At 29.2% G+C, this 19,854-nt stretch overlaps 1 protein-coding gene across 1 annotated transcript; it reads left to right on the top strand.

Annotated features, from left to right (window-relative positions):
* Nucleotides 1–1,228: 1,228 nt before the first annotated feature.
* Nucleotides 1,229–17,939, top strand: Tapdelta (Translocon-associated protein delta). Its single transcript, XM_067273477.1, has 6 exons — nt 1,229–1,330; nt 1,441–1,559; nt 4,944–5,018; nt 5,324–5,413; nt 13,202–13,267; nt 17,789–17,939. The coding sequence occupies exons 1-6, from the start codon at nt 1,273–1,275 to the stop codon at nt 17,891–17,893; spliced, it is 513 nt and encodes a 170-aa protein (XP_067129578.1). The 5' UTR covers nt 1,229–1,272; the 3' UTR covers nt 17,894–17,939.
* Nucleotides 17,940–19,854: the final 1,915 nt, after the last annotated feature.

Here is a 19,854-nt window from a genome sequence, read left to right as displayed (position 1 = left end):
TGTGGATGAAATTCGTTAACTGTCAATTACATTTTCTTGAATTTGATTCGCAGGTTGGAAAAAATCGTCATTACTTAAATGCCTAAAACTTTAAAAAATTTTATAAAATTGAAAATAAATTCAAAAGTTTTGAAAAAATCGTATCGGATGGAAAATCAAAAAAGAATTTAATATAAATTTGAAAAAAAAAATTTTAGCAAAAAATTACCGCGAAAAAAATTCGTATATAAAAAAATTATGTGACAATAAAGAACGATTTTTTCTTTACAAGACGTAACTGTTTAAAAATTTTTTTTCCTAAACGGAAACGAGAAAAACGCGTGGGAAAATTCTTAAAAAAACTCCCACGGTTTATCTCCACAACTAACTGGTAGAGCCGATACGACATGTTTAAATGTTAAGTGGATGGGTTTTGTTGTAGAATATTACAGTACTACCGGAAACATAATAAATGAAATGTTTATTAAACTGTGGTCCGCGGTCTCTTCGGAGTCCGAAAAGTTTTCAGGAAATTCGTCAGAGATGTCACGGAGCGGAGGATAATTACGTTTTGAGACAGTGACGTGAATGAGAGCTGGCGAAGCGGAGTCACATTATTTTTGGTTATGTAATACTTGTATAGCTCTAACAAATTTAATAAAGTATAAATAGGGAATATTGTCATAGAAGATCGAAATTCAGATTCAGTGCGGGCTCCCAAATTTATTAAACGTAATGGTTTGGGATGTCGTTCCCGATTACTCCTCTATGTTGGCAGAACTGATTACGATTCGGGCCAGTCCGTAATGGACAAAACTGTAGTCATACATATAATTCTAAATATGCTGGTTTCTTGTGTTATCAAAGCAATTAAGATTGCCAGATGGCCGAATCGGTTAAGGAGTCAGCCTACCATTCTAGGATACCAGGATTAAATTCGCGCGAGCAATCTCAAGAATTTTTTTGGGCGATCTGGCTCTAATATGTCGGCCCTCTCTTCATCCGGCCACATATATTGTTGGCCTGGCTGAACCCACGAAGGTTATTGGAGAAAAGCCATTCTAGTGCTCACAGGACGGAGTCAAATTTTCAAAAAAAGCGATTAAGTAAAGTATAAATTAATTTTTATAAAAAGTTTTTTGACAATTAAAGATTATTGATCATTGTTGAAAATTTAACTGCATCTTAATCAAAAACAATTTCAATTATGAAACTAAAATTACTAAATCGGAATTGTTTTATAGATGGCGCTTGATAATTCGTTCAGAATCCACGTTGATAGATTTTATCGTTATGGCTACGTCAATATTAAGCTTAATTTTTATCGTTTTACTTTTCGAAAATATTAAGAGTAAGTCGATTTAATGTATTAAATATTGCATTATTATAAGCACTATAATTATTCTGCAAATATTGTTGTTTATTTTTCGAATTAATGAATCCAATTTAAAATGACTACAGGTGAAACATGTGAAAATCCATCATTCAACTCTAAAGTATATACGACGACTGATGGAACTGTTGTAACTGATGTGGCTTTTATTGCCGAATTTACCGTTTCTTGTCCGTCTGGAGCAAAAGTGAGAATAATAATTTAACATTTTCTGTAAATAAATGAAACGTATAGACCATATTTTGTTAGGGAAATTATTAAGTTGCAGAATTATTATGATAAAATTGAAGCTCTAAATGAAGTGGTTTGGGATCTTATCAGAGTTGTGGACCATGCCCATAGGAATAAAAAAAAAAAAAAAACTCAAAGGATGGTGCGCATCCGACCCTTTGTAAGATACACCCCAAAATCAGCCTATCTGGAATTTTGAAGACCCTCAAAAATGGGGGTGAAAAAATCCAGAACTATTTCTCAAAACAATGCTAAAATCAGTTTTCCATTTTATTAGAGATAGCTAAAAGCTCACAAAAATGAGAAATGCTACTACACTGACTACTTCCAGGAATGACTGGAGTCATGCTGTGTGCTCTGTTATATCTATTGTATATTTATAGATTGATTTTGGGGGCTGTATCTTGCAAAGGGTTAGATGTAAATCATCGGTTACTTACACTGTTTTATTCCAAGGTCTACAGCAGAGGTGCCCAACTTGTTGCTCCCATGCTGCATGCAGCCTGTATTAATATTTTGGGTGGCCCGCATTACACAAAATATTAATAAATATATCAATTTCTTACCTTAAGGAAGTATGCTGCAAAAATTCTATTGTTATTTTCTAAACTTACATATGTGAACAGCTTTTTCCACAATGAATTTATTAAAAAGTAAGACAAGAAATCAACTAACAGACTCATATCAAAACTAATTTAAAAGTAGCAGTGACTAATGTGTTAATTTATAATTATATATGAATAAATAATTATGATTTATCACCATTTTTTTTTTCTTTTATGTGGTCTGTGTCAGTTCAAAAAGTAAAATTTTCTCCAGAAACTAGGCTATAATTTAAAAACTCACTACCTTGGTATTCAACCAGCTGATTTTCCAGAAAAATGAATGTCTACTTCTATGACCCTCTTTGTGTGAAAAATTTCGAACAATTTCTAAAGTTTCAATATTCTAATATGTCGAACACAGAAGAGCTCACACATAAATTGAAATTTAAATCTTTCAGAATTGACCAATAGGATGCACCCAAGTGTAAAAGCGTTTTTCATAATGATATTTTAAAGAGGGCTTGCCACGCTTGTGAGATGCACCTCTTCTCCTTAGTTTATATATTGTCCTCTGCTTTAAAAATCTCAAGCACCTCTAGTACTTTGAGTTGGTTCATGTTTACCATTGTTCTAATTAATGTAGCATGTCAGTTCAAAAGTTTTAAATGTTGTCCATACATAGAAAAAGGTTGTCCATTCCCAGTCTACAGCTCTAATAAGATTTGAACTGCCTCATTCAGAATCAATGACACAAAAAACCTTTCACGCTTTGTTTCTAGCAGTTTAATCACTAAGTACAAACGTTTTTGGCCGTTTTGAATGGCCTTCTTCTTCTGCCTCATTCAGAGTTGCAATTTTACCACAATTATTGGCAATTAAAAAATCAGTTATTTTTTTAACTGAATAAAACAAATAATGTAATTAATACACTAACTCTATTGATATTTCTTGTTTCATTACTGAATGCAGTTTTATCATTTTGAGCATCAGTCATAATACTTTATTTTTTAGAAGGATAATGATTGGACTGCAATTTGAAAAATTATAGACCTATAAATTCCCACTGTTGTCCTTCCTTAATCTCAAGAATGGAGTTAAATAGATGAAATGTGAGATCAGATATGGAAAGCTTAGAGGCGGGAGGCCCCAATTAACTGTACATGAAATTCTAATGCAAACTGGAAGTCATGTTATTTGAATTAAAACATTTTTTCATGTAAGGAGATAGATGAAGCCATGACTCTGTTGCTAACAGGAAAGTATGATTTACAGGGGCTTACTAACAAAAAAAGTATGTACAGGGGCAAGGCACTGCTAATTTGAGGTGGAGAGCAAAAATATATGCTCTCCATCTCAAATTAGCAGTGCCTTAAAATATTAATTAAATATTTCAAGGCACTGCTAAAATATAAATATTTTAAACTAAATAAATTAAAAATTGCAGCCCAGCATTGTGACAATGTCACAATAAATAATTGTTCATTTCATTGATAAAATATTATACAAAGAAAAAGGGTATTATGACTATTCTTTATTATTGATGACAGATGCCTTCTTGTGGTAAATTTTCCCAATAATAAAAATTATCTTTGTAATTTAGAACTTGCACTTGACTACAAAATCCTTGAATCAAATTGACCAAGAGTCCAAATACTGTATATAGTAATGTATAAGACAAGAACCAAATTTCAGCTTGCATTTTTACATGTGCAGCTCTTGTCAGTTGCATAAGATGACACACACAATTTCTAAACGTACTGATCAAAAACAAAATTGGAAAACGCCAAACAAACAGAAAACTTTGCACATATTTCTGTGAACAAAGAAAGAAAAACTATTCATTCATTAGGAGGAAATACTAAATCTTGGTTACATTGGGTAGTAGTTTATTAGCCACTTATCACCAATTTACTTATGACTATCATTCTTGTTCAAATCAATTACTTCAGATAGTAAACTCATTTGGTGGTTTGTCTATGTGAGTAAAGCAGAAAATTAGGCTATTTTTATGATTACTCACTCATGAGTTTATTCTCTGGACAGGAAACTCCATCTGTGTAATCATGTGCAGTAAATAGCACAGAATTTAAAACAATTTTTTAATAGCGAGGTTGCGGCTGAAGTTTCCAATGCAAAAAAATGTGAACGTCAGACGATCAGCACACCACCCTGTAAGCCTAGAAGTTTCACAATGGTGTTTGTTATGTCAAGCATGATTCCACTGACATTCCAAATGCCATTGTCAAACTTCTAGGTTTACAGGAAGGCAGCGCTGAATGTCCAATGTCCACGTTTTCGTGTTGATTACTTCGGCCACAACCTCACTAATGAATTTTAAAAAAACTTTGAATTTTTAGAATTTTTATATTGTTCTGTATTTGTCCAATTCAGAATTGCAGTTAAATGCGATGTGCAGGCTACATCTTCAATGGTCTTATACTAATTTTAATCAGAAAATAAAGAAAAATGGCTCATGCAAGTTTTTATTAAAGATATTTGGTTTTGGACTATTTGAAAAGGAAACACTCATTTAAAATATAGGTTTTATTTATATTTTACCTAAAGTTTTGTTAATTTTTCATTAATTCTTAATGTGTATATTGTTTATTTCTTGCAAGTTGGTTTTTATTTAAGAAAATATTAAAGCTTTAATTAGGAGCTTTAAGAAAGGAATTCCAATATTTTGAAGTATTTTACAGAATATAGAATGAATGTATAGTTTTCTGTAGATCTTTTTTTTTATCTAATAATATATTAATATCTTATAACTAAATGAATAAATTAATTTTTTTTAGGATATGACACTTTATGCTGATATTAATGGAAAAGCTTTACCTGTTATGAAATCTATGGATAATAATAAATATCAGGTAAAACATGGTGCATTTGAATTTGTTAATTTAAGTATTTTCCTGTTTAATTTTGAGAAAGTACTATAATTTCTTTTGTGTAATGTGAGGGTTATCTATGTTTTGAAGTCAAGTTGAAAGACTGTACAAATGATGTGTTATAGCAATTTTTGCTGATTACATGGAGAAAATTATTGTAATTCCATCAGTTTAATGCTGTAAAATATCTTATGGTATAATAATGAAAGGATTTTTTTATGATATGATTTCATTTTGTACTATTACTTTGTTTTTTAAGTAATAACATTTTAATGCATTTTTAATAGGTAAGTTGGACCGATGAATTGAGTAAGGTTTCAGCTATAACATATCCAGTAAGAATATATGATGATGAAGGCTTTTCAATGTTACGAAAGGTATTTACTAATATTAGTAATAATTCATATCATGAATTAAATTAAGAATTTCTCTAATATACTTGAACTATGATGATTTTTATTTTTCTGTAACAAGGTGTTATTTTATTTAAATTTTTAAACTGATGCATTCAAATTGTTAATGAACATTTTGTTCTATTGGTATTTCTTATTGCAGATTCGTTTTGTTTTTGAAAATAATCAAATTATTTTTATTGTTATAGTGCTGGAAACTGGAAATAATTATAAAGTCACCTATAATAATTTGCATATATTAATATGATTTTATTTTATATATATGATTTTATTTTAATAATAAAAGAAGTAACTGTTCTATCATTTATAAAGAACAAATATCCATAATAGTTTTTCAACATTATTTATTGAAGATTTCATTTTAGTAAAATATATCATAAATGGATGAAAATAATTATAAAGCCAGTCAATATCTAACTTATTGTTATGTCAAGCAAGCCTGACTTTCTGATAACATAGCAGTATTCAACACGGATAAATATATCACAAATGTTTTCAAAGTGTTAAAGTTCTTCCTCAGGTGATACAAAAAATCACTGCTGGAACGCAGAAAAAATAGAACAAGAATATTTGAAAATTAGATCAAACCCATGTCTCGTGAAAATCGTTATGTTGGACATGTGCATTTCATGTGGGTAGTCTGTGATTAAAGATCGGTGTCCACAAGGGCCTGCCAGGCAACAGACAAACCACAGCTAATCCTGACATCAAGGCGACCTTTAACCAAGCGAGGGTCATCCTCACTCTGTCTCACCCTGAGCACCTGAGATGGTTGGAGGCCATTTCCATTTATAAGTCTAGCCACACCACCATGTGCATCAATTACAAGGAAGAGCTGAATTTGTCTGTTGCCTGGCAGACCTTTGTGGACATCGATCTTTAATCACCGACTACCCACATGAAATGCACTTGTCCAACATAACGATTTTCACAAGACATGGGTTTGATCTAATTTTCAAATATTCTTGTTCTATTTTGTTCTGCGTTCCATCAGTGATTTTTTTGTATCACCTGAGGAAGAACTTTAACTCTTCGAAAACATTTGTGATATATTAATCCGTCGTGTCACTCACACCAGTAACAAGTTCAAGGTATGTAGTTGATTTCACTCTGGTGTTTTTTGGGTTTACCAAGTATTCTACACTTTATTTAACTGTACAGTTTTTAAAGATCTCTCAAAAGTTAGTACAATGCCACGTGGTAAAAGTTTAAAATTACGTGAAAAAGGTTCAAATAAAGACTTACTAATATTGTGGATTATCTAATTAGCAAATTTCCAAAATGTTTAATTGTTTCAGGTGAGTAATTGATAATTATATCACAAATGTCATTCTTGCTTATAAAATGAAATGATCTGGAAGATAGGGTTTATACAAAAACTGGTTTTCGAATATCAGCTTTTCAACAAAACTGGTTTTAACCGGTTTTCGAATTTTCACCCCCTCCAAAAATGGAGATAAGGGATATTTACAACTTACTTTATAACTTTTTAATTTATTTAATATTTATAAAATTTAAAAAATACATGAAAATAAAATCAACTAATGTCTACACAAAACAAAAGAAAAGAACCACCATAAGGACCATAAAGAAAAACGAATTACAATGAATGTCTATAAAATATTTTATTTCTTATTTTTCCTAACAGAAAAAAAAAAAGAAAATATGATTTTAGAAAGCAAAGAACATCTGTACATCTATTGCTCAAATGTGCCCTTATTTTGGAGACAAGATTGCCAGGAATAGAAAAAACTCTCTCGCTTGCTCAATGAGCTAGATTTAATCATCATTAAAGCATTAAATAATAAATCTAAATTTTTCCTTCTTCTGTTTGTACCCTCTAATACAGCGGTTCCCAACCAGTGGTCTGCGGCCCACTGGTGGTCCGCAAGAGCTAAAATATGGTCTGCGAAAGATTTAAAACTTTTATTCATTTTAAATTATTATTCCCACATTGATACAAACTGAATTTAATTTTTAATAAAAATGTTATGTTTTCTATTATAATAGTACTGTTGAAGCATGTTACTCTTGAGTTTAACGATTACTTATGTTAAAAGTTTTGATTAAAGTTTATTTTTAGATTGACACAGTTTATTTTTCTTAAACCTTGTGGTCCCTGCTAACAACAATGAAATCAAAGTGGTCCCTGGTCAAAAAAAGGTTGGGAACCGCTGCTCTAATACTAAAAACTCCATTTTTAATGTATTAGGGCTGGATGAAGTCACTTTAGGTTTTTGAAGATATTTATGTATTGATTTTTCCATACCATTTTTTAAAAGCTGTGGCTTGATTTTCTTCTTTGCCACTTTTTTCATCATTGCAGTCATCTTCTGTTGAATAATTTGGATATAATCTCAATAATATTTATCCAGGTAATTTAATGGATATCCATTAAATTACCTGGATAAATATTATTGAGATTATATCCAAATTATTCAACAGAAGATGACTGCAATGATGAAAAAAGTGGCAAAGAAGAAAATCAAGCCACAGCTTTTAAAAAATGGTATGGAAAAATCAATACATAAATATCTTCAAAAACCTAAAGTGACTTCATCCAGCCCTAATACATTAAAAATGGAGTTTTTAGTATTAGAGCAGCGGTTCCCAACCTTTTTTTGACCAGGGACCACTTTGCAGATTTTGCAGCTAGTGGAAGAAATACACTAGACAACTTCGTCCATATGTTCTGTGGATTTTGTAAATAAAGGAGAAGTGTTACTAATCCCATTTGTCTTCTCTCTTGAATTCGTGGCTCTACAGGATGTAACAACTTGGAACTAATTTCAGTTTTCAAATTTTTTAATTCAGATAACAGAAATTAAAATATGCCTTCACTTGTTAATAAATTTGCATCTTGTTGTCCTAAGGCCTCAGCTGCTAAATGTATTGGTCCTAAAATTTTAAGAAGCTGTACAATTTTACAATATTCTGTTTCATTCCACATGTGAGAAGCACTGATGTCATTCAAAGCTAAAACAACACATTTTTTTAAATGTACAGATCTTTCTATTATGGCCTCTAAACTATTCCATCTCATTTAGCAGCCAAGAATTGGACTTAATTCCTTCTCATTTTTCTGTTTTGCATAATTCTGGAGAATGCTATTTCTTATGGGAGATTTTCTAAAAAGTTTGCAAATTTCTCTGAGTTGGTAAATCAATTGTTTATATTTGTCTGATAACAGATAATTTATATAATCGTCAAGACAAAGAGAACTTAACTCGTCAAAGTCATTTTCAGAATGCTCAGACTTGTCATTTTTTGATTTCTCACTTGTAACATTTACATCAATTTCAGCAAGTTTTTTATTTTTATATAATACATCAGTAACTGCTAAGTGTATGTCATATGAATAGCATAGTTGATTTAATTATGAGTGATATTTGGCCAAATTTTTTCATAACAGCTGCTAGATCCAAGTTAAAAATTTGTAACCTGTCAGAAACCAGTTTTAATGTTGTTTCAACATCACAAGAACTAGCTATGAAAACTAATCCTAAATTAAAATTTTTTTCAAAATGGTATATGATGATATTCAAATACCTGTGATTTCTCTTGCTAGTCCATTCATCTAAAGTTATAGAAAATTTTTCCCATCCTTCTTCATACAATCTAATTCTTTTATTGTTTCAAATTTGGCAGTTTCATAAAATGTATGAATAAGTTCCATTACTCGAGAGTTGTTTTGTGGCAAGAAATATATATCTTCATTGTTGCAAAGATTTTCATATGAACGAGCTTGTTGTAATGCTATTAATGGACAATCCGTCAATGGCTACAAGTTTTGAAGCAATTTCTTCTAAACTACTCTTTTTCATAAAATTAAAAATGCTGGTTTGTATTTGTGGGCAGGAAGAAGATGGATCAGGATCAGACATTTTTTGTTTATTGATCGGTTCAGGTTTCTTGTCAATTATTATTTTATGGACTGCTTTCAGATAATTACGGAGGTTGCTCATAGATGATCTTTTGCAGCTCAAGATTTTACGGCAATAATTACAGCACGCCATGTTTTTTGAAGTTATTCCAAACCTCTGACTTATTTGAAGAACTCATTTTGGTCTAAAAAATTGATTAAAATATTTTTAATACAATCAACAAATCAAACTTTTATTGGGCTTAAATATCTTGTGGTCTTGCAAATTGTTAATTTATTGGTTATTAATCCTCTTTCTCTGTCCCCAATTGGTCTTTCTGTGTTACCAGGTGAAACTAGATCAGATCAATAGTTCCCGAGAAAGACAATTGTTTATAATACAATTCGACACCATCTTTCGTTTGGTGTTGAACAAACCTTGTACCTTAACTAACATTTCCTTTTTTGTTCATCTTGTCTTATAAAAAATTTAATTTACTAATTTTTCTCTTTTTTACAGTGGTTTTAATATTAAAATAATTTTATTTTTCCCCTTTTCCTTTATAATTTAGTTCCCTTAATTTTAATTAATTGTGAAGATCAAGATTCATTTTTGTTTGGATATGGTTAAAAGAAGGTTTTTCATCCCAGCCCAGGGCTTCACAGTAATATGAAAGTTTGACTGTATTTTTAATGAAATTAAAAATGAAAGAATATTAGTAGAACAAACACTGATGGTTTATTCTACTAATATTTTGGTTACTTACATGGTTTCTGTTTTTACTAACTAAAAGAAGTACAGTAGAGAGTCATTAATCCGAACCCCAGTAATCCGAATCGCCAGTTATCCAAACGATTTTCAGTCGGACTGTGTCGTGCTGAATCGAACGTTTTTGATACTAAATTTACTTCTAAAGTATAATTTTCATGTTTTTATATTCTTCAATATATTTATTTTGTTTGTACAAAATGCAGAAATAATTTTTAACGATACGATAGCCTCGATTATTATTATAAAAATTTTTGTTAGGCTTAAAATCGACGAAAATTCAACACGAAGCGACACACAATGGAGAAAAATTTGAACATCGGACAGGTTAATATATTTTTTCGTACATAATTGGTTATCTGGACAAATCACTAATCCGAACAACCCAGTCCCCAATTGATTCGGATTAACGACTCTCTACTGTATCACAACAACAACATGAACGTCAACTAACTGAAAAACTGAACTATGTTGGTTTGATCTTGGGAGGGGGCACACACAAACGTCACACCCATCATCAGTATTGCCAGATGTTTTTCTGTTGTTGCAAGATTTCTCCCTATTGAATTGGACACTTTTTAGGTGTAGGGGATTTTTTTGTAGTTACATTTATGAAACTTATTATTTAACAATATTCCTGTTTTATGACAGAGGCAATTTTATTTCAATATATTGAATAATAAATTAATTTTTATCATTTAAGTCTAGGCTCAAAAGCCAGTTTTTTTAGTTTGGAAAACATGATTTTCAAAAACACCGGTTTTTTAAAACTGTGTTTTAAAAACCAACAAACCCTACTGGAAGAAAACCAACTGTTACAGAACAAGACAAATGACATATTTTTAAGGATATTATATAAGAACACTTAAATCTCATCTCAAATTTGGACTGATTTAAATCTGGAAGTATTGTCTGGATGTGTGCATCAAATGATAATGCTTGTTGGACAAAACGTGAAGAAACCGAGACTTGCCAGAGCAGCACAAAAATACAGAGGAGACTTTGCTAATAAGTATACTTTTGACCAAGAGTGGAAGAAAGTGTTGTTTACTGATGAGAAGATGAATTTAGATGGCCCACATGGCTACTAATATTACTGGTATGATTTGTGTCACAAAAGTGAAATTCTTACAAGCTGCAATTTTTGTGAAGGTATAGTGATGGTTGGGGTGCTTTTTCGTTCACAGGTAAAGTGCTTTTGGTTTATATAAAAGTCTATATGAACTCTCAGATGTATACAGAATTACTTAAAGGTTGTTTTGTGGACTATGCTGAAAATATTGTTGGTGAAGATTTTATATTTCAGCAAGACAATGCTGCAATACATGTGTGTACTTACAGAATATGATGGCTTTAATGAGAATTTTTCATGTACTCAATTACTCAGCTTATAGTCCAGACATTAATTTGATTGTTAGGTGGCTTTACATTATTTCCACTGGTTTTGTCATGGTAACAGTTCTTTTTGTAAATTAGATAAAACAGATTTATTCTTCTTCTGTAGTATTTTATCAATAACTGTTAAACATATTAACAACTATAAACATTAAAATCCAGATCATATCAAGTATTTGCTTTATAGCAGGAAAACAAAGTGGCTTTATAATTACTTCCAGCACTATATTATCAAATTAGTCACAAATGTGCTTGCATATAATTTTTTTAATGTATGTTGTGTCATATAATTGATGGATTACATCAATTTTATTTGAAAATTATTATAAAAGTTAATAGTAAACTAAATAATGAAATAAAATTTCAAATATTAATGAAATTCATTCATAAAATAAACTAATGACTTTTATAATATAATCTTTAGCAAAAAATATAAAATTTTAAAAATACAAATAATAATTCCATTTATTTTCATATCTGTATAATATAATATAATTATATATATATAATTATTCAAATTCAAATTATCTTTATTCATAATATGCAGTAGCCTGTTACATCGGGAGTTATAATTACATTATAATAGAAGTACATTTTATCAACACAGTAGACGGTGGATTTGTGTAACCTTTACACATGTGATATACATTTTCTTTATATATTTAAGTTAGTTATCCTTTAGTTAAGACAATGATTACAAAAAATTTTTTAATTACAAACAGTATGGTTGTTAACCTATAATTATTATTATATGGATATTTGAGGATAATACTATACCATTCCGGTATTTTCCGGTTATGCATTTCTTCAATGTCTTGTGACAATGAGACTTCTAGAGTACTTTGGATTAATTGGGATATAATTAGATCACTAATTTCGGATTTTTCCGAAAGTGGTCCTAAAGAAACACCATAATTATTAACAATACTTTTCATTTGGTCTATCCAAAATCATCTTTGCATATCTTGACAGGATTTTTTGTATAACAAAGTTAGCAATTTAGTAGATAGATTTCCATTATCTCTAATCATAGTCAAAAATTTAATAAATCTTTTTATAAAGAAAAGAGTAAGTGTAAACCTGTTAAGTTCTAATCTGAGTGCATATCCTGGGATATTGTATTCTAGTGTAAAGAATTTACAGATGAATTTGTTTTGAATTATATTGAATTTTTTATAACTTGCAAGACTCCATATTGGTGAGGCATATCCTATGGCATTAATGATTATTGAATTAAATAGTTTAAAGTGAACAATTATATTCTTTAGTTTAGTTTTGGTAAACAATTTCACAATATTATTGATTAAAACATTGGATTTGGCCTTAATCTTTTTGAAATGTTTTTTGAAAGATAAAGTTGGAGTCAGAATTATTCCCAATTTTGTTTCTTGTAGTATTGTAAGTTGCTTGTTATTCAGGTAAAACGAAGTAGATTTCTTGGGGAGTCTGGACCCATTCTGAAATATCATTATTGATGATTTAGTTGGATTAATTTTCAGTTTTAATTTATCAAAATAATTGTGCACAATTTAAATTTTTCTACAAAGCTGCAGCTGTCAGCACAACTATCACGACAAATATATATTATCATAGTTATCAGAAACAATTTTTTTTTCAAAAATATTAAAATATAATAATGTTTTTAATTTCATTTTTTTATTATTGTTTCATGCAACATAGAAATGAATCTTTAAAATTCATGTTATTCAATACTTATTTTTTTCAGGCACAAAGAAATGGAGAGGATACAAGCAACATCAAACCTTTATTTTTATTAAATATCAGTCATGCGGTAAGTATTTTCAAAATAATTTTGACAAAATATTCAGAATATTCAGCCTGGGCTTTTCAATATTTTTAAATTAAAGAAAAAACATTAATTTCTGAAAATCATTTTTAAATTAAGTTTTTTAAAATTAATAAGAAATTCATTTAGTTTAGAATGAATTTCTATTTCTATTATTAACTATATATTCCAAATATAAGTAAAAAGAAGACAAGTTTGACAATTAAATTCAATAAATAGGCAAATTTAAAAGAAATCACATGTTTGAACAATATTTAAACTTGTTTTCATTCTAATTTTGACAAGCTTTTACACTTATGTTTTTGTACAAATGGTATGATTTCAAATTTTTAAAATGGCACTTCTGCTTGGTCATTAATTAAAATCTACATGTATATATATATATATATGTATGTATGTATGTATATGTATAAAGGAATAAGCATCAAATATGTCACATAGCTAATCATAATGAAAGTTTCATCTACAGCACATGATCTACATTCTGTCTATTATTCAATTCTAACTTCACACTCCAACAAACTAGAAATGCCACTATTTTTTCTCTCTTGCTTTAAAGATTTAATTGATGATTTCGACTACAGCATATTTTGATTTAAAAATTTGTCATAATCTGCATCTATTTTGACAGTTATATATTTGTTAAATAATTTTCTAATTAGTTTCATGTTTATAGTTTGATGTGAAAATGATTCCTATTTCAGATGATGATAATGACATTGCATATGGTTCTGTTACAGTACAGTTCTGTTTTACCTTTTAAAACTTACTTTCTTAATTTTTTTAAGTAAATTTTTAATTGAAAGTTTTACATTGCATAAATTTTTTCTTAAATATCTGTTTCACACATCAATTCCAATAATTTAAAATAATTCTTTGTTTTCTGGGATATTTATATATATATATATATACAAAAAACATTTGGTGAAGATCAGCCAAAAAGTTTAGAAGCATATAGAGAACAAACATGTAAACATTCCATCATATCTATATATATCAGTGTATATATGATGGAATGTTTGCATGTTTGTTCACTAAGTGTTTTGTACTTAAGCAGTGGTTACACCTAGTGATTTTTAGCTGCATAGGCAATGAGTGTGAGTTGCACACATCTTGTGGTCCATTGTTCATTGGCATTGCAACTCAAACACGTGACCTTATAATAAACCAACATTCACTTTATCTGCTCTATTTTGTCTGTAATATGAATGAATATTGTTGGAAAATGGTGGTACTTTCTACTTAGTTTTCTAGCTATATTTAAAATAATAATGTCATTACTAAACTAAAAACAATTGACATTTTATATCCAGAAATGTAAAAATGATACTTGCAATCAATGGCGAGGCTTTCGCTCATCTCACACTATGCCTGTGCTCTTATCTTCAATAAAATAAAGAACTAAAACTCCACAGGCATTTGTGAGCCTGAATAAGCTTGATCAACCTCAATTTTAATGCTGTACTGGTTGGTATTTTCACGTTTTGCCTTGGTGATAACTACTTTCAAAGTTGCCACCATATGACATGGCACAAAGTCATTTGCTGATTGGATGTGCATTTGCAATGGGTGCATGCAGAACAAACTTTTTCTAGTTGTGGTTGCATTTACACCGGTTTTTGAAGAGGGTTTACTAGTTAACAGGAACAGCAGTTGCAGTTGCCTGCATTGCTGGAAATTGTGAGGTGTGATCCTGGCTTTATTATCTAGGATCCTGCAGAAAAATATTGGCTAATCATAAAACCGTGGCATCTCATTCTTCTCTTGATTTCATTCCCTTGACACTTTGTGTTAAACATAACAATGAAAGGCTAAAATAACAAAACTTTTAATATGCTTTTCATTTTAATGTTTGTACTATTGTCCTATCCTTTTTATCCAGGCAGTGCTAGGCATTTCTGCTAGTATCTGTATAAAAGGATTTCATTTCATAATTTTAAAAAATTTTAATATTATAAATATTAAAAAGAAATCTTTCAGATTTATTATTTTTATTTTTCCAAAGTAATTTGTAGATCGATTGATGAAACAATGAAAATAAACATTATGAAAGATCAGTTATAAAAGAAAACAAAAACCCAAAATATTAATGCTGTGATGTAGAATTCCTTTCTAGATTTATATATATTTTTATAATAGTCATATACAGAAAATATAACATGATAAAAGAAGACATAATGTTGTATTAACATATTAAACAATCATTCCAAAAACTTTAGAATAATTTCTTTCCGTCACAATGTGGCAACTCTTGAATGACAATAACTAGGTGAAATAAAAAATTATGAAAAAATTAAATAAGAGGATATTTAGCCTGGTCTTTTAGCTATATTTTTATTTAAGTGAATGATTTCAAAAAATTTAGAATATTTGAAATCATGTTTAAAAAGTTTAGAATATTTTATTCTAATAGTTGGTTAAATCTCCTTTATTATGAATTTCAGATTTTATTCTTTTTGGGATACTATCTATAAGCAATTGACATTGTCCAAGACTAATTTCAGACTAATTTTTGTACATTTTTCTTTTAAATCTTATTTATTGGTTGGGTTAGATTCTTGCAGTCATTTTTTTACAAATGAACCAAATGTTTTCAATTGGGGACTAGTCTGGTAATTTTCCAGGTTAATTGAAGTTATTTATTTCTTTAGATGTAAATGTTTCTTTAGCATTTTTGCACATATGACATTTAACGTCATCCTGTTGAAAGATTACATCATTATCAGCATGAAAATGACTTTCCATTGTTGGGATGAAGAAATATTCTGAAATATGATCTACAGTACTGTCTCATTAAGAAATCACAATTTTCTAAGTTCATTATAGTCAAATGAACTCTACGCCATAACTTTAATGGGAAATTTAATGGCTAATAAACAATCTGGATCAGTAGTTTCACATTTCAAGCACCATATTATAAATCAACACAAAATATACTTTTGTCACTAAAAATTACTTTTTAGCATTGTTTGACTGTAAAACACACAGTTTTGGCCCAGGTTAATTGTTTTTTCTTTTGAACTTTTGTCAGATGAAATTTCTTTTCTGGTTTGGCTATTTTATAACCCATCTCTTTCAAATAATTGTAAATCATTGGTTTTGAAACTGGTTTTCCTGTCATGGATTTCAATTCTTGTGATATCTGTTGCAAATCAGCATGTCTATGTTGTTTTAGAATTTTTCTAAGTGCTGATTTCTGTTGTTTTTCTGAAGTAAATTTAAGATGATCAGAGTGTTTTTCAGCATTTAAATTTCCATTTTCATTAAATTTTAGAATTATTTTTAGCACTATAAACTGTAAATAATTCACTTTCCTCGCTACTTCTTGTTGCTTAACATTTTCTACATTTAAATCAATAATTTTGACTTTTTGATTCAGGCTTAATTGTTGTTTTATGCTATGATGTTTACTCTACTTTTGTGACAATTGCTAGATTGTAATTTATATAACACTACCTATGAAACAATTTACATAATTGCAGTAAATTATAAGCACTATTACTCAAAATTGGACAATATTTATTAATTTATTTCATATTATTCATAAACATTTTGAACATGATTTCAAATATTCTAAATTTTTTGAATGTGAATAAAAAGTTATGACTCTTTTAACTTTATTTAGGAATTATTTTTTATTTTACCTAGTTATTGTCATTTAAGAGTTGGCATTTTATGATGGAGATAAATTATTCTAAACATTTTGAACAGACTGTATATAATACAGTAGACTCTTACTATATATTGCTCATTTAGATGTATTACACTATTTTGTCTGTCAAATATAAGTGCTTAAGCAATAATAATAATAAAGTGCTTTAGCCAATAATTTAAAAAAAATTGGCTTCATTAATTTTCTACTTGCAAAGAAATATTACCTTATAATTATTGGCCTGATAACTACCATTGTATGAAATACAATCCACAAAAAGGTAAGTCAGCTTGGAGATGGAAAATAGACAAAACTGGTAAATAGATCAGTTATAACCTGCCATCTGATATATTGCATATTTGGTTTGTCCTTGGATATGCATGATATAATGAAGGGCTGTTGTATAAAATACAATTTGTCCGTTGTAATTTACAATAATATGAAAAGTCATATTTTTGACTTTTTTAATTTGGTAAATATACCTGAATTTGTCATATAGTTTTTTATTCAGCTTGTTTGAATTTAAGTAAATTTTAATCTTGATGAAGTTGATACTTGAAGATCTTGATTAATAATCAGTATTTATAAAACTTATTAACCCTTGTGTAATCAAAGAGATAATTCAATTTGTCTTCATAATACATGAAATACAAATAAAAATTCAGATAACTTTGTTTCTTTTTTGTGTATGTATTGGAATTCAGTTATGGGATTAAATACCAATAAATATATTAATAGTATAAGACATATTTTCAAATCTAATTTATATTAAGTAATTTGTTGAAATTAAATACATATTTATATAAACAATAATTAAGAATTAGATTCATATATATGTAATGATCTGTTTATAGGGAACACATCTTGGTCCTTGGGTACAGAGTGAGTTTGTTGCAGCTGTAACTGCAGTGTTGTTATGGTATTTAGCTTATACTGCTAAATCAAAATTACAAGCTTAAAATTTTGTATTTCTTAAATTTATGGAAATAAATTTTTGAGAATAAATTTGTGAATTATTTTTTTATTAAAGAAAAAATCATTTACTCTATTAACAAAATTTTTAATTATATGTAATTTTTTAACGAAGTATCCCTATTTATATTGTTTTAAAATATTACAAATTAATCCATCAATACTATGAGATGTTCAAGTATTGGTAAACACAGTCGTCGTCGTCATTGTCATCATCCATTCCTATTAATACCCAGAGGGTGTACGAGTCAACATGGTGAAAAATCAAACGTTTATACTACCATCCACTACTTTTCTCCGAACTCTCCTATCAACAGGCAAGTTTTTAGCCTGGAGTAAAGTTAAATTCCTCTCCTCTAAGGCCTGCTTAATACTATCAATTTATTTTCGTCTAGGATGTCTCTCTGGTTTTTTTATTTGATTTTAGCTTCAAATACCTGTTTGGATAGTTGTTGTTCTCTCATTTTTTCTAAATAGTCAAACCAAAAATTGTAAGTGTTAAGGAGTAAAATCGTCGTTAAGTCCGATATTACTGGAGATACACACGACTCCCATTATCTTCTCACCCCTCGAACTTTAATCACCAAAATTTAATAGCATCAATTCCCTACTAAACAAACCTCCCTGCAAAATTTCAGAAAATTTAGACGAAAAGCACAGGAGTTAAGCTTCAGACAGGGTGAACAAAATCGTCCTACACACACACTAACAACCATACATACAGAAATTACTCCCCCCCCCCTTTTTGCATTTCTCGCCATTTTAAGGTGTCTACAAAAATGTAAAAATCTCGGGGGTAATTTTTTGACCGATCACCATACTCTCCCTCATATATATAACAGCCGGGAAAGTAAAAATGATCGAAAGAGATTTAATAACATAGATGATTAACTTTCTTTTGGGCAATTCACTTGTATTGGAATGTATTAGCTAGATTTAGGTACTGTACTGTACATGCATTTGTGGAATACAATTACTAAAAGCTGTATATTTTTGAATATTTTGAGTAACTTCATGAAAATGGCCTGTTTAAACTTTTTTCCTTCTTTAATGGATTTTCTACAAAAAGTCATCCTCAAAAGTGATAGGAAATAAAATTATTTCTTAAAACTTTGTTCATTGTACCCATGTAAGTACACGTGTTTGTGGCTGTTTTTCAAATTTCCACCGCAAGAGGATGCTTTATCGTAGCGCCATCTGATTTAGGCAGGAAGCGTTAAGGCTCTGGAGCCTTAGGAAGCGTATAACATCACACAAAACTTATCGTGAAACAAAACTTATGACGTAACGACAGAAACACGTGCTTTTACTGAGGTATTTTACATAATTATTTTTTCCATATTTTCTAGATAATTAACAAAATTCAAAAAATAAATAAATTGCTGAATTACAAACAGATAAAAGCGTTAATGTATACTAAAATAAATAATAAATAGGAAAAAATTTATATTAATTAAAAAACTGATTAAAGAATAAATTTAATATTGAATATAAAAATTTTACTGTGATACGTTCCAGAAACAGAGCAGCATTTATATTGGTCATTGTAAGTTTTCGAACCGAATATGTCAATAAAAATTTATAATTAGCCATTAATTGCTACGTAATAAACACACATATTTATTGGAGAAATGAGACATAAATCAAATATAATGTCCAAGTTACATCAATATATAAAAGTCTGTTAAAAATACAAAATAAAGTAATTTAAAATTGAATTTTTTTAAATTGAAAATATAAATTATTAAACATATTTCATATGAAATCATAGAGGAAAATATTGTCTGGGATCATAAAACAAAGAAGAAATAAAATCCAACGAAGTTATAACGGTTTACTGAAAACAGCTAAAAATGTTCATTTTGAATGGAAAAGGTTGGTACTTGTTACTCGTGGTCACTAGCGCTCTTTGGCATCCAAAGGATAAAAAATTACTGGACTTCTTTTG

The sequence above is a fragment of the Centruroides vittatus genome, unplaced genomic scaffold (genome assembly GCF_030686945.1).
Source record: "Centruroides vittatus isolate TY-2023 unplaced genomic scaffold, ASM3068694v2 contig_482, whole genome shotgun sequence".
Classification (NCBI taxonomy): Eukaryota; Metazoa; Arthropoda; class Arachnida; order Scorpiones; family Buthidae; genus Centruroides; species Centruroides vittatus.
The sequence above is the reverse complement of the archived record's forward strand: the minus strand, read 5'-3'. Positions and strand labels throughout refer to the sequence as shown.